General features: G+C 47.8%; 1 protein-coding gene across 4 annotated transcripts in view; it reads right to left on the reverse strand.

The window, feature by feature from the left end:
* ATL2 (atlastin GTPase 2) overlaps positions 1-10,933 on the reverse strand; it is a 38,441-nt gene extending 27,508 nt beyond the window's left edge. For 3 of the 4 annotated variants that reach the window (XM_080388490.1, XM_080388491.1, XM_080388489.1), the window contains exon 1: positions 10,777-10,933. In XM_080388490.1, the coding sequence (XP_080244616.1) occupies positions 10,777-10,837 (61 nt within the window). In that variant the 5' untranslated portion in view covers positions 10,838-10,933. Of the gene's footprint in view, positions 1-5,791; positions 5,968-10,776 lie in introns of those variants that run through there. The other variant, XM_080388492.1, reaches the window with a different exon arrangement.
* Positions 10,934-15,904: the final 4,971 nt, after the last annotated feature.

Here is a 15,904-nt window from a genome sequence, read left to right on the forward strand (position 1 = left end):
TACTCCTTCCATTTGCTCTATCACATGGAGTCACTGTACGTCTTCAAGCTGGTAGTCTTAATGCCTTGTTTGCATAGAAACCTGCACTTTGCTACAAGTCCAACTTCAAATCAAAACTTTTGGTGCCCCTAGATAATGCAGCTCTCAACATCCCTGAACTCTTATTCCCTGTGCCCTACAGACACCACACATTTGTGTCCACACAAAATCAACTGAAGTGTCCCACTCACAGTTCAATACAGGTGCATAATAGATTCACACACACACACACCTGAGCGGTAAAGCAAGTTGAAGTGGGCTGCACGAAGCTCACACCATCTAGCTTGAAATCTTGTTCTACCTCCACGGCCTGAAAGAGTTCACAGCTTGAACCAAAAGCTTAAAATAAGTTATCATGACAGAACTGCTGCACCACATTTAAATGTAATACATTCTCTCCGAGCTTCACCTAGGAAGTTTTCCTTAAGACAGAAAGGAGACAAACTGTTTAAATGTTTCTTGTTTTGGTGTAGAGATCTGAGGAAAGTGTAGGCATGTGTGAACTGAGTTCCAGAGCACAGAAGGAAAAAAAAAAAAAAAAGGTTAACCTTCAAATCTTATTTCGACAAGGTAAAAAAAATCTGGCACATCTACTGGGAGGGGGGAAAAATCATCACTAGATTTAAATCACAAAATTAACCTCCCCTTTTTTCTCTGGCAGTCCTACTCCATGCAATAAACTCAAGGCAAGATCCACATGAAAGCTACAGAGCTGCCACAGACCTTAACGCATCACTGCTTTCCTATTGCTGAGTAGTAAATACTGCCAAGTAGCTCATTTTAAGGCCAGAAATAATTAAATGTTTTGAATATTTCAGCTATAAATAAGACTGATGAGCTAAGTTCCAAAGACTTGTTTGGATATCCAGTAAGACTGACAGAGGAGTAGGGGAGGGGGGAAGGCGCATTTCATTTAACTCTCTCTGTTCCTTCAGGGCAATGGGATGTTAAGGGACAGATCTGGAACTGTTACGTAAACCGTGAGCAGAATCAAGAAGTACCTGAAGCTAAAATTCTGCTAGGGAAGGGAAGAAAGAAGATATTCTGATGACCTAGATACCTATGAAGTGTCATAACTAATCAAACATAGACCTGTCTACTCTTAAGTGCTTTAAATTGCTTCTCTGTTGAATGGTCCACATGCATGCAGGAGCAGACAGCTCTCCCCTGTGCCAAATACTGATAAGCTGGCATTTTGCATTCTCCATTTAAAGGGACAGAAAAGATAAGAGGGAGACTTCATTATAATGAAGATGTGCAGCAAAAAAGTTAACCCTTAAATTCAGCTATTTTCAGCAAATGCATACAAGCAAGAGAATACCAACAAGCAGAGACTAAGGCAGAAACAGAACCCTGACACAACCTAGTAAGTAACCCCCAAAAAATAGTTATTTATGTATATAAAAGGAATGTCTTTCTGAAAGCACATCGTGAACTTACTAAGAAAGATGTTTCTCCATAGCTACAAGGAAAAACTTGAAGGGTAGGGATAGTGACAAAGCATGCTTCTCACCCTTCTTCCACTCTGCCTAAAAACCACAGCTATTATTAGCACACTCACTGAAGGACCCAACAGGATCCCTACCCACAGCATGGTTTACCAGTACTTTCCAGCCCCCTCAGAAAACACTGCTTTAGGAATACCAAGAGTAAGACAGATGAAAGCACTGAAAGGCCTCTTCCTTGCCTTCTCTCCCCTTTCTTACCCATCCCTCAGGTTCTTGAGGATGGAAATGAGAACACTGGATCTGACAATGCCCTAGTTCACCACGGACTCTGGAAACGGCAAGTGAAAGCTCCTTGTGAACACTGCAGGCTATCTGCATCCTTGCATGCCACACAGATTTAAACTATGCAGACTTCTGCTTGTACTTCAGAGTGATTTTGTTTAAGGTTGTTGCTCACCCAAGAAGATTCAGTCAGTATTTTCTCATTGGTTTCAGCCATAACTACATTTTACATACCTTATATGTATTCCTCACATCAGCAGCTGATAATTTAAACACCTATCACCTAACTTAAACCAAGATTTTGAATGAGAAGGAAAGGGAGAAAATAATAAGGCAAGAGATGCCAACTCCAATTACCCCATGTTTGATCTTTAGATTACCAGCCAGAGTAGGTTTAGTCACCCAGCTGCATCTGTTACCACAGCCACAGAGGAGCGCAGCAGCAAGCAAAGTGCTCACTTTTGCTGTGCAGGGAGGCACAAAGCACTGGTTTTCAGACTCATTTCCAGGATAAACAAGCTGTCAGTCAGAACACCAACAGGTTTACGGAAGCAGAGCAAGCTGAGAAGGCTTCAATTTTTGCTTTTTGATCAAACCATGCTTCTAACAACTTCAAGCTTCTAAGCAAAAGTGATCTTAGCCCAACCTCCAGTTTACACTTAGCTTCCCATCTCCATTTAAGTTCCTGCAGCTAAGAGCCTCCCATCCAGCTTTTCCAGCACTGAACTCCGTAATTCTGTTTTAGTAAGAAGTTCTATATTTCATTTCAAAGAATAAAGAGCAGTACAGGAAGAGACTGGTTTTACTTTAAGAAACTGTCTTCTCTAGATTATGTAGCTAGCAAAACTGATAGAGTAACTACCTCCAGAAACCTTCATGTAGTATTTCATTTCCTCCTTCCTCTCACTTCTCAACCTTTCTTAACCTGATAGCATCACTAACACACCCACCAGATGAAAGGGAAGTGTGAGCAGGTGAAAACACAATGCCCAGGTCAACAACTTGAACTGAAACAGAAAAAAAGCCCCACACAAGTCAATTTAGGGAGAACTGAAACCACAAGTCACATTATGTGTGTGTTCACTTCATCTCCACTGGAGGAAGAGACTTCTTGCACAGAGCCATGACAAAAGCAGTTCTCAGTCCCAGCTGCCAAGCACAGAGAGAAAGAGGCCCCGGCTGCCGTATCACTTTTTCCTGCAATTAATTCCTAACAATTGATACAGCACCTAACCATGCCCATACACTTCAGAGCCCCATGCCTACTCTCCACAACTCCCAAGTCTCCGGCCAGACATCACTGTTGCTGCTGCACAGAAGTCCCTTTTTAAGGCAACTCAAAGTATACTTATTCTGCCAACAGGACAGCACCAGTAACTGCCACCTCCTCTCTCCCCTGTTGCTTCTTCAGGCCTTCTTGAGTAGCACAGCTGAGTCTTAACCGCCCACTCATAGAAGGGCTCTCCCACTCCTTCCTATTTCCAGCACCACGCAGTCCTACACTGCCTTTCCTGCTAATTTTGCCACACATCCAATGCTGCCGAGAGTCAAATCGGCTAAACAAACCCAGCCAGCAGAAAAAGCAATCCAATATGAAGTTTTCTACAAACTCTATCCTAATGAGCACTAGAACTGAAGGCAAACAAAGAGCAGAGCTACACAGCTTCATCTGCAGGGCACAAGGTCGGTTCAGCTGTACCATTGAACAGTACAGGATTGCTGCCCTCTGTGTTGGCACCACCACCCTAGGTCCTGACAACTTATCTTGAACAAACACAGGGTGATGTGCTGTGCACTCCACAGCCTCTAAAACAGCTGAAACAGCACAATTGAGGGGAAGGCGCAAGCTGCTTGACTAGTCACTGGTGCCAAAAGAAAAGTTTAGCTTTGTGACTACAACCTAGTTAGACTGGAAAACTTCTCCAGACTCTCAGAACTCACAAGTACAGTTAAGCACGTTCATGTGGAGACTGACTTAGTGATATGCGATAACACTGCAAAGATGGGTAGACAACTGGGCTGTAACTGGATCAGATTAAGTGTTGCCAAGGATTTGTCTAGATCTGAAACAGTTCAGATTTAGGCTAGGCTAGCCAACACATTTGTTACCCTTCACTTAACAACAGTTTCCTTCCTTTGCAAATGGAGGTTAACACCAGTTTCGGTTTTTCCAGTAACACAGGCCAGAACATGTAACTGGTGGGAAGACCTTGAGCCTAGCATAGTCCTTCCTGCACTACAGGAGCATTCCCTTGCCACAAGGACGCTGTAAAACACTTAGACTTTAGCAGCTCAGCTCCACACAACAAGCATCTTTGTACCAGTTCAAAGGGCTCAAGACTTACCTAAACTTCCTCGACATCATTTATGACACTTGTTACCACAGAAACCTCAGCCACTGCTAGCAAAATAAGTCTTAACAATAGAAGCATTTTTGGTTTCTTAAACAGAATTTTGCCCCGAGACAGAAAGTGTTGTTGTTATATGTACACTTACAGCTGCTGGCCAGTCAAGCCTAGTGGAGAGTATATAGCATGGAGGGGAAAAAGAAGAAAGTAACCCCATAGGTAAGGCAAGCCACATCATCCTCCTGAAAGGAAGACACACAGGAGAGCTAATTATTACTGCTCTTCACGTCAAGTTCTCAGACTAGTCTGAATACATCTAGCCAATCTTAACTGCTTTCCTACAGGACAGCACACCGTATCGTATATTGGGACTACAAATGGTTTAGTATCCATCTTGCAGTCTTTGGACAGTTTAAGACACCCTACCAACTGTTAGCTTAGTCTTTGTAGGTCATATTTATTATCCTCCTTCTGTGGATCCATGAAATCTTTCCTTCCAGCATACAGAGGACAAACACTGTGGAGAGAAGTCTAGGTTTAGAAGACTAACCCAAACAGAGAGAGATAGCAACATGCTGCTCGTTAAAAGCTCACAAAAAGCTTAACCTAGTCAGTTCTAATGCACTACAGAAATAAGTCAACAACACAGAGCACAGAACAGCTCGGTTTGTTATTTGATTAACGAAACAGTGATATGCCTGTAACTCAAAGTACTTAGACCAAGACTCTAAGAATAACATTCAGTCTATCATGAGCCAACTTCCAACCTCTTTAAAAGCACCAGTGTGCATTTTAAGGATCTTCTCAAGCAAGCAGGATTCCTAGTAGCATCTGAAGGTTCTGCAAATATTTAATCACATACACTATTTAGATGTTCAGAGTAGATTAGCATGTTCGTTTCTACATTGAAAAAATTAAGCTTAAAAGCAAAAGTTGCATTTCCTTATGTTCCTACCACCACTATTTTATTTTGAAATATTTTTGTCTTTTAAATCTCAGAGTACAGTATGTGGCAAGTTTTTAGTAGGTACTTATTTCTACAGTACTATTAGCTCTAGAAAATACCCCAGTTCTGTGCCCCACCCTCCAAAAGCATTACTTACTGCACTTTTCCAAACAATTTCTGTACCAAGAAGTCTGGCACGCTAGCATTTAGAAAGATTTCCTTTTAAGTATTTTGTACTGCATTCCCTCCCTTATCCCCATGACAAGCTCAAGACTGTTGCTTGGAAGATAACTGCCTTGAGGGCGGCGTTAACGCCATGTTTAGAATCACACTAAGGAATTGTTAATGACAGCAGTATTACTTCAGAATTACAAAGTATTTAAGAAATTATTTCTATTAAAAGCAAGATGACTTCTTGTTTTAAGGAAGTGACTTGGTTATATCAAGAACCTTAACCTAATTTTCTACAGTCATTTTTGCTACTATTCTATGTCTAAGCACTACATTAAAGCAAGCCAAGCTTCTGCCTCCATGTCTAGCAGTTCATGTACTTCAAGTTGCTGTTTCTCCCCTGAAATCAGTACTGTGATGATTTCCGTATCAGGCAGAGGATTGACAGATGGTACCTTTCATTTCCCAATTGTTTATGGTTCCCCGAGCAGGTCACACAGACCAAGATAAATGAACAGCCTCCAAGTAAAAGCCAGAAGATCCTTTATGACATGTACCTGAGGAGCTGAAAATGCAGACGGGGTTGAGTGAGAGGCAGGATAAAGACGTAACATGCAAGGCAGTAGTATCACAGGACTGGGTTTACAGAGACAGTTAAAATAACTACACTTGTTCTTCCACTCAGCAGTACCATCCTGTTTGAGAAGATAAGAGGCATGAACAACTTTTCCAAGTGCATACAATGTATAAGTAGTAGTCCTAACACGTCAGTACAAGCAGTTGACAAGTTCTCCAACAGATTTCTATAATTTTCAATCCAAGTTAAAAAAAAAAAAAAAAAAAAGCCTTGCTGTCCTGGAATCGTTATACCACACATATTTGAAGTGTCTTTTAAGCAATGTTATTGAGACAAACCAGAACTTGTAAATTCAACATGACTAAGGTGATGGTGGAAGGAAAAAAAAAAACCAAAAAAAGAAGAAAAAAAGTATTAAGATTTTACATTAACTACAGACTGGAACCTGATTCTGATCTCACCCAAAGAACAACTCCACAAGAAATTAAAGTTCTACTCTCACATACCAATTTACTGGAAATTACATTCAACACCGTACAATTCATCTGTACAACATTTTATTAGTTCAAGTCTTAAACTCCACTGCCTTCCAGGTTTTGGCTTCTATTCCAGTCTTTTAAGAGAAACCTGCCAAGACTTGCAGTAGCACACAAACCCCACCTTGCCATGCAGAAATCACTGGTATGTAGGGCTGAAAACGCAACCAGTCATTTGCTCATTGTCTGCACTGAAAATAAGTCTGGAAATACATCTAGAACAAGAAAAAAAATATTAGATGAGACATCCCCCCTGCTAGCAAAAGCATATCTATCAGAATATCCCTCATACCATACACAAGTCATAGATAGAGGCCTACTAACTGAGCTGTAAGCCAAGTTCTTTCCCAAAAGCCACTTTGTGCAGTCTTCCAGCTTTGACAGTTTTCTTATCTATTCCTCCAGAATACAGAAGAGTGGGGTGATTCTTTTAAAGTAAGTTGGTCTTTCATAAACCATTTCTGCAGCGGCCCAAATAGGAAATCAAATATAATGTCAAGGAGAAGTCTATTAGCCCTACTCATGAGTTTGTCAAGCTGGCACCAACCAGGAATATCAACATCCAGCTTACCTGCATTCACTCGGGTAACTTCTGCCAGACTGCCTTGGATGCTATATAGCTCAGTAAAGCCATCTTTGCTGTCAAACATCCAAGTTTTTCCAGCCTTAAAGAGGAGCCAGCTACTAACCATTATAAAATTAGCATAACTATTTATTTAATTTGGTTAACAGGAAAGGGAGAAAAGACTTACTTAGCTTCACAAATACTGAGCACAAACATCTACTATTCTCACGCTCGAATGAGATACAAACTAGTCTTGTTCTTCAAGGAGTAATGTCTCCATGGAGCAGCTAGAATTCTCAGTGACACACTCCAGGCAAACTAACTAGATAGCTGTAGGATATGTAACTGCATGAACAACCTGCTACGGAGGTAATTCATTAAGCGAATTTACCAGCTATGGCACTGTAATGGAGTATGTACACTCCCTCCCAAACGCAGAGGGGGAAGAGTAAGCTCCTTGCTTTGCTGCAGAGTGAGAACTCCAGTTAGACACCAACAGGTAGTTACTTGCCTATCATGTAATTAATATCCTAGATCCTCTCCCAGTAACTCATTTGTACAGCTACAGAAATACAATGGGTGTTACCTTCAAGTCTTAAGAAATACATTCAGTCAAATAAGAACTAACAGTGCAGGAAGAAAGACAGATCTTCAAGTTCCTCAGATCTCACTCCAGGTTTCATAAGCGGGCAGATCAACTTCCAAATTTAAATGCCTTCTGAGTTCCTCCAACTTTTACATCGAATGTGTTTCGAAAAGCATGCTTAGCAAACACATAAAACCTTACTTTCCTGGAAATTAATACTACACAATATATTAATTTATTTCAAAAATAAACAGAAGTTAAAGGTCAGACAAGTTAGCTACCAATGCTCTCAGAACACTAGTCCCTATTGTGTATTAATTTGCTGCTAGAAACAATTTTATTATAATCCTTGTCCTAATAGACATCACTCGCTTCATATCAGTCATTTCCTGGCAGCTAGCTGAAACAGGACACATCAATCTGAGCGATGTTTTCACACACATTTCAAACTTGCTCACCTGTTTGTTCTGGTTTCTAGACACAAACCCCAATCCCACAAATGTATTTGTGTAAATCAACTCCCTACACAGCACTATGACCTCAAAATCAGCTACAGGATGAAATAATAGTCAAGAACAACCTTCCAAAAAACAAAGCTACGTCCATCTTTCCTTCAGGACATCTCAAGAAGGCTTTCAGTTTGCTGAAAACGTTATGAGAAAGACACCCAGTCACTCTCCAGTAAGCATAAAGTCTTAAGAACCAATGTACATAAGTACTTCTGAAAGATTCCAGTTGTTTCCAAGTGTCAAATAGAGGCCTGCCCATGCAGAAGCTTTATGCCTTGTTCACCATAAACAGTTGAGATGAAAGACAAAAGCCTTAAAACACTAATGATTGGTATAATAAGTTTGAGAAGTTAATGCAGGACTTGGCAAAAAGTTGGAAAAATGCACTCAAACTGACAGCCTGCAGGTGACATCACAGGCACAGCGTGCAGCAACAGTAAAAACAAGGAAACAATTCAGTTTGATTTTTAAAATTTAAAACTTCCCATTCAAAGACAGTCACGCCGGGACTACTGAAAGTCATCCCCAGGACAGGTCCTGCACATGACCGCAGTGCGGTAAGACAAAAACAACTTTTCTATGTAAGGTAAAGTTTAAATGAAACTTTGAAGTTTTCCTTATGAATGTCCTTGGAACAATTAGAAACTTTTACAGGCTGTAGCAAGACGTAAAACAGTCTACTAACAACAGGCACCAAGTTAAAACTAGTTTTATCACAGTGCTGAAGTGATCCAGCTTGCACTGGAGACTAAAGACACCGCACTTAACTATGAAAACAAAAACAACACAGAATTTAATTTACCTGCATTTCTGTCTGCTTATTACATCTGTTTTTGCAGTTGAGCAAAACTCAAAAGTCAGAGAGGATGCATTACTGCCATCAAGAGATAAGCCCTCTTTATTAGGCTGGAGGAAAATCCCCAGCCCTCCATACCTCCAATGGACCCACTCTTATCCAGCCTAGCCAGCTTGAGATAGCACCCCTACTCTTCTTATTAGGACAAGAAGAAAAAACAATCCCTCATCTATCAGAGTATCTTGCTCCAGTTAGTGGTATGTTATTCGTATATTCAGTAAGCAAACAATAATCACCAATATATAACCAAAACACAGGGACTGCAGTTAGCAGAAGGTACCTGGAAAGTATCAGCGCTCCTGCAAGCCCTGGCTCAAGCGCTTGCTGTCCATCTGACACAAACAAGAGCTGCTTGGCTTCCTTAACCAGGGCAGGCTGTGGTGTTCAAAGGAATGCTTTTACGATAGTTCAAGTAAAACTGTTCCGTGCTAGAATGATTTCAGAAATATCTTGCAGTTGCAGGCAGGTGAACATAGAAAGGAAAAAGAATACAGCCTTCCTCAGCCCCACTCCCTGCTTTCAAAAGCATTCTAGCTGAAACACTGCAGAGCTACTGCTATTATTTCAGGAGGAACTGTAACATCATTAGTGACTTTAGGGTAAGCACAAACCTAACAGCTGTTAAGCAACACAGCAATAGTACAGGAGGAGTTTTAGGACTCTTCCATAACATTTCTCTTCTTTTAACTATTCCAATTCCCCACACTGCTTTATTTCAACGTAGAGAAAGCTCCTCTGCAAGCAGGCACAGGGTCTGCATGTGTGGCTGCCTATCAATTACATTGTGTCATGCCTAAAGTAGCAATTTAACAGTGACGTGTGCATGTTTCCACCAATAATGATAACACAGCTACCTTAAAAGCCATTTATTACAGGTGTCCTGGCACTTTTACGACCCTGAGAGAGTTATGCAATAACCTAACATCATAAGAGAAACATCAGAGAAAATTTGAGGGGGACAACGACAGGAGAACAGGGAGAGAAAACAGTACTCAAGTAGTACCACAGCCTCAGTTGCAATCTCTGGACAATTTTAAGTCATTAAAATCGCAATGCTGCGACACACACACACTGCCACAGGCTCAGAAGCATTCATACTGCCTTTTCCTCCCATTCAAAAGCGGTGAGAAGAGCGGCCACCCCGCTCCTGCCAGCTCACCGCGCAGTTACGTTCCCCAGCCCTAGCTGGCTTGCAAGTGAACCCCTCTCCCGAGCCCCGCTCGGGCGCTCCGGCACCGGCGCCTCAGGCGGGGCGCCCGGCCGCCCCCGGCGCGGCACGGAGCGGGTTAACGAGCTCCCGGGTTTTAAGCTGTTCCCGAGAAATAACCGTATTAAAACCCCCACACACTGCGCAGACTCCAGCACACCCGAGGCCGAACCCCGAGTCAGAAGCGCGTCCCGTCGCCACCGGGGAATACGCTGCAAGCGAGACCGGCGGTGCCAGCAGCGCGCCGGCTCCCTGCGGGGGACGGGCCACCGCCTCCCCCGAGCTGCTCGGCGCGGCCCACTCCGCGGCGGGACGCGGCCCCGCGGCTGCCGGCGCCCCCGGGCCGCCGAGCTCCGGCCCGCGTCCCCCGCGGCGTGCCCGCGGCCGGTAAGGTCACCGGCGCCGGGCCGCGCTCACGGCCGCCCCCGCTCCCCCGCGGACCGCCGCCCGCGCGGCCCCCGCGGGAAGCGAGCGGGATGACCCCGCTGAGGAGCCAGCGACGGGGCCGCCGCGCCGGTTGCCCCCCGCATCGCCCCTGAGAGGGCAGGCGGCGGGGCTGCCGGCCGCCCCCGCCATTTTGAGGAGGGGGGAGACACCGGGGCCTCCCCCGGCACCGCTTGCCGGCAGGTCCCGCCGCCCGGCCGCGCGCCTCCGCCGGGCGGTCCCGCCACCGGCCCGCGGCCACCAGCCCCGGGGGACGCGTTACCTGCCGGGTCAGGCCGCCGGCGGGCCGGCCCCGCGCGCCGCGCCGCGTCCCTCTCCGCCATCTTGTCCAGGTTTAAAATTAACTCGCCGTGACGTCAGAGCTCCGCCGCCAGACCTTTATCGCCCGTGGCGGCGCGCGGGCAGGGCGGGTCCTAGTGCCCCCGGCTGCCCGCCCGCCCAGGGGCGGTGCCGCGCATGCGCAGCCCGCGACACGCCTCCCGGCGCCGGCCCGCCCCCGGCCTCGGCCCTGCCCGCCCCCGGCCTCGACCCTGCCCGCCCGCGGCGGTGCCGTGCCGCAGGCCCGGGGGGACCCGCGCCTCCGCCCGCACCCCCGCCGGGCCAGGGGCCTCCGCCAGGGCCCCAGCGCGCTGGGAGTGAGGGGTCCGCAGGGCCCCGGGGAGCAGCGGGGCGCTTGGGGCAGGGGGACAGAGGCGCGGCGGGCAACCTCAGGGTGGAGCGTCCCTCAGGGGGTCCTCGCTCGTCAGCAGCCCGGCTTGCACAGGCCGGCGAGGCGGCCGCCCTCTGCCACCGGGCCCGGCCCCGCAGGCCGTCCGCTGGGGCCCGCCGCTCCCTGCACGGGCCCGTCGGGCCGAGGGGCAGCCAGGGACCCGCGTCCCCCGCGGTGAGGGCGGCCCCTGCCTGCTGCGGCGCTCGGGCGGGAAACGGGCCAGAGGGCGGCTCCGAACCGAGACCGGCTGCGCGGGTTGCCCAGGGAGCATGCATTCCTGCCGTTCCCAGCCCTTGTGAGAGTTTTGTGCCCCTAAACCCAAACGGAGCTTACCACCGCCGTTCAGGAGGCCGTTAGAGCTCGCTGCACGTGGCTGTTGGGCCTGCGAGGTTTCCTGTTGCTGAACGTCATGTAAACCTTCATAATCGAATTGGTCAGTGTGACTGCTTCACTTCTTACAACAAACACATTTGTCTGGTAAATAAGCATGTGAAGTGGGCAACAGCTTTGCAAAAACCCATCTCACTGTGGCAATTCTGTAGAAACCATTTTTCTCAGTGTCCTGATGACTGACTTGGGTTTTGAGATGCAGCTTCTGATCGACAGCAATTTGAAAAACAAGCACAGTTTGGTTCTACGTAAACGGAGGTGGAGGAAACCTCATAAGAAATGTTCAAAGCAAAAACCAACAGTCTGTCATGGCACCTGAAAGTGCTTTGCAAACCTTCTCCAAACCCCACTTTCAGTCCCTTACTGCTGAGATAGCAACATAAGGGTCTTCCTAGCATTAGGGCCCACTACACTTGGTGCTGTGCTTACAGCGGCTGTCCTTGCCTCAGAGTTTAACGTCTAAAACACATTAAAAGGACATTAAAATGTCTAGAAGATGCTGTAGTCACAGCAAGCGTGAACTGCAGAAGGGTACAATGATCAAACTAGTATCATTATTCAGTTCTAGTTGTGCCACTTGCAATAATAAAATACGTGATGCTGTAAAACTGTCAAGAACTTTATTATTCCAGGTTTACATCAGCACAAACAGAAGCAGAATTCAACTCCTTTGTATAAGAGTGTCGTTATGAATCCTGGGGAAAAACAAAAGTTGCCATTGACCTTTTGCAGTTTAATACCCTCTACTTGTTTGAGAAAAATGAGTGTGCCACTGCCTGTCCTTCAAACCTCATCCCAAACTGATATTAAGACCTTTCGTGACATCAGAAAGAAGGCAGAGCACATGCTGCATGCAGAGGTATTTCAGAGATACACAGGAAATCAGGAAAAGGGAAATGCCTTCAACTAAAACACACTGAAAGCTCAAAACACTGTTAACTGACAGGCTTAAGCTTCAGCAGCTCAATAGGAAAAAAATGGGGGAAAAAAACCCCACAATTCTGAAGACGTTTCCCAGTTCTGTTGTTAGTAAACAACTTTGTTTCTAACCAAGTCTGGAACAGTTTATGTGGACAAGAGTTCAAAATGGTGCATATACAGACAGATTCCTGCTCCATGCAACCGGATTTGCTGCTGCTGTAACATGGGAAAAGAAGTCAGAGGTCAGAATGCTCAACCTGAATTCTGTCCTTTTATGCTTGCAGGAAGAAAGGAGAAGTTTCCCAAGCTGAGGATTTTGCTATCAACATGTCATCTTCTGTCTGCAAAGGTCCCCATCTCCACCACACTCACAGCTGTGCGCCACTTTCCTCTGAGAAAAGTTATGCAAGGAGTTAGCGTGGAAACTGCTTAAGCCAGCCATGGATTTGGCCTGAAAGGAGCTGGGGAGCAACTGCACAAACCACTGGTGGGCTGTGGTGGTAAGGGACCACTGGAGCAGGAGGACATGTCTGGTGCGCAAGTGCAGGTTGGGCCAGTAGTCCCCTTGGCCAGCAAAGGCACAGTTTTGCACTACGGACAGCATCTTCTGGATTTGGCCGTGCTGGTTTAAAAAAACAACCAAAAAAAAAAAAAAAAAAAAAGCACCACACAAAAAAAGTGCAGTTCCAAGCTTGTCCCAAACCCAATTTGGGCCATTGAACACAACCAGTGTCATCAGGGCGGTGAGCCGGCCATGCCCAAGGCAGGGGCTGCTCAGCCACTCCGCTGGGAGAGCTGTCCCCGCCAGCAGCAGGAAGGGAAATGGATCCACCACAACATCTCCTGGCCTTCAGAGAGCATGGCACAGCAGGGAACAGGACAGCTCCTGACCCATGCAGGCAGAGGCACCCGGTGGACACCAGAAAAGGCCAGACCAGACTCAGGTTCTTTATGCCTCTCTGTATAAAACACTTCTTTATCCCTGTCAGCTAACCTGTCAGTGCAGTGTTGCTGTGTTGTTTAAGGTGACCTCTATGGTGACAAATCCATAAGCCAAACACCCACCTGAAGCACACTGAACACCACTCCTGGGCTGGGGGACAGAGCAATCTCTCATCCTGAAAGGCTGGGGGTCCTGGGATGAGCTGGAGAGGTCTCTGTTGGTGGTACCACATTTACTAACATCTTCCCTCATCTGCTTCAGGCTGTAGAGTGAAAACTAGTGACAAGGTCAGTCTTGATCTTCCCTCCAGGCTACACAGGGCTGCAGGAAGCTGGGAGCTGAGGACAGAGAGCCAGGCGATAAGGGAGTCTCTTCTGGCAGCCCCCACCCTCCGCAGCAAAAAAGGCACCTCCGACCCCTTGGCTGCAGCCCCGAGGACCACCCGGGGCTTCCCAGGGGCGAAGGCCGGGGAGGCAGGGAGGGCTCAGCCCTGCAGCAGCGAGCTGGCACTAGCACTGGGAACAGCCAGGGCAGGCAGCAGCCAGCTGCCCTCTCACCAGACGTCACCAAGGGAGCTGTGTTGCTCAGGCGAGCCTCAGATTTCCAAACAGTCTCCCACTAGGAAACCTGCCTGGATCTCAGGCTTGCTCCCAGAGGCAAACTTATGCTCTCCCAGAGTTTGGAAAAGCCCTGCAAGGCACCTTGTCTTGCTTTTCCTCTGAAAAGCGCCCAGGCTGTGGCACCGCGGCCCTACTACTCATGGGTTTCATCTACTCACAGCTTCCCACCTCTTCCAACTGGAGCCTTCCCCTCTGCAAGGTGCCAGCAAGCATCGGAGGCCATGCTGCCCACCAAGCCCCTGCCCTCTCTGCGGCTGAATCCTTCCATTGACTCCCTTTTCCCACCACCGGTCCCTGCACCCTGCCCACGTGCAGCAACACGCTGCCTGGTCCTGCCCGGGCTGCCTGCTGTTTGCCTGTGGTGGCTTAACCCCAGCCAGCGACAACGTACCACGCGGCCACTCGCTCACCGCCCCTCCACCACCCCAGTGGGATGTGGGGGAGAACTGGGAAAAGGTAAAACCCATGGGTTGAGATAAGAACTGTTCGGTAATTGAAATAAAGTAAAATTTTATTATAGTAATGAAAAGGGAGATGACAAAAAGAGTGAGAGGAATAAACCCCAGTAGAAACAAGTGATGCATTGTCTCACCATCTCTGGGAGGACTCAGCCCTATAAACAGGCAAGCTTGGTTTCCTAGGTTTTTTTCTGATGTTTGCCATTCCCAAGAGCATCTCCCTCAGATTCAGGGGCACCTTCATCTGTCACGCAGGTGATCTACAAGTTGCCACACGTCACTAGAGAGTGCCCAGCACAGCCCCAGTCTTGTAGCTATCTCTGTGGTTTGCAGGAAGTGGGGCTTGCCTGCACAAAGCCAGGGCGGGATTCAGTATGGATCCAAGCCTGGGTTCCCTGCAGAAAGCTCCAGGGAAGCCGAGAGGCTCTTAGGAGCAGAAAGCAAGTTGGGAAGGAGGGGGAAAGACAATTTACCAAATCTCCCGAGCCTGCAAGCTGTCCCACCTGCCGAGAGGAGATGCCTTTTTAGCGGGCAGCAGCACCACGCTCCAGAGACGGAGAGCAGCCCCTCGCACGGGCTCACGCCCGTTTACAGCAAGCCGAGTGGGAGACACGTCCCCTTCTCCCGGCGGTGAGCCCAGAGCCGCTCCTGCCGGGCGGAGCGGTGGCAGCCGCGGGTGCGGGGCGCCCCCGAGGAGCTGCCCGCCGGTGCTCCCGCACGGGGGGCTGGGCCGCCGGGGCTCCCCGGGGCAGCCCAAATCCCTTTGAAACGGGCACAATCCGCACTCACCCTGAAGGAGCTATTGCACAATCTCCCCTGGATTAAGGGTTTAAATCGAGGAGCTATGGCACAGCCAGGGAACGGCGGCGGGCGGGCTCCAGAACCGCGCTTCCCTGCGCGGTACGTGTCAGGGGGGCTCCCTGGGGCGGCGGTATGCAGCCTGCCTGGTGGGAGGGGGCAGTCCCGCAGGTGCTAATGGGAGCCTGCTCCCCCATCCTGCCCTGCCTTCCTTTATTAGGGTGATTGAAGTCTTCCAAGGATTAAATGGTTAAGTGGTTTTCTTCTGCTCCTGGAAATGGAAGCTCTGTAGCCAGCTGAAGCTTTCATGTGCAAGTATTTGCTCAAATGCATTCCTATCTTTTGGGTCTGTATAAACACAGTGTGGTTTCCATCTCACTGTTATGCAAGAGCACAACAAGGTGAGGCTGCTTTTAAAGCCTGGGCTAGATGCTGGCTCCTGTGGAGGCCGCAGTGCTGTTTAAGAGTGCCAACGCACCTGCAAGCCCCAGGGCCGCCCCGCTGCAGGGGTGGCTCTGTTTACAGCCAGCGCGCTGCCTCCAGCCTCACCC

The sequence above is a fragment of the Falco punctatus genome (genome assembly GCF_963210335.1).
Source record: "Falco punctatus genome assembly, chromosome: 5".
Classification (NCBI taxonomy): Eukaryota; Metazoa; Chordata; class Aves; order Falconiformes; family Falconidae; genus Falco; species Falco punctatus.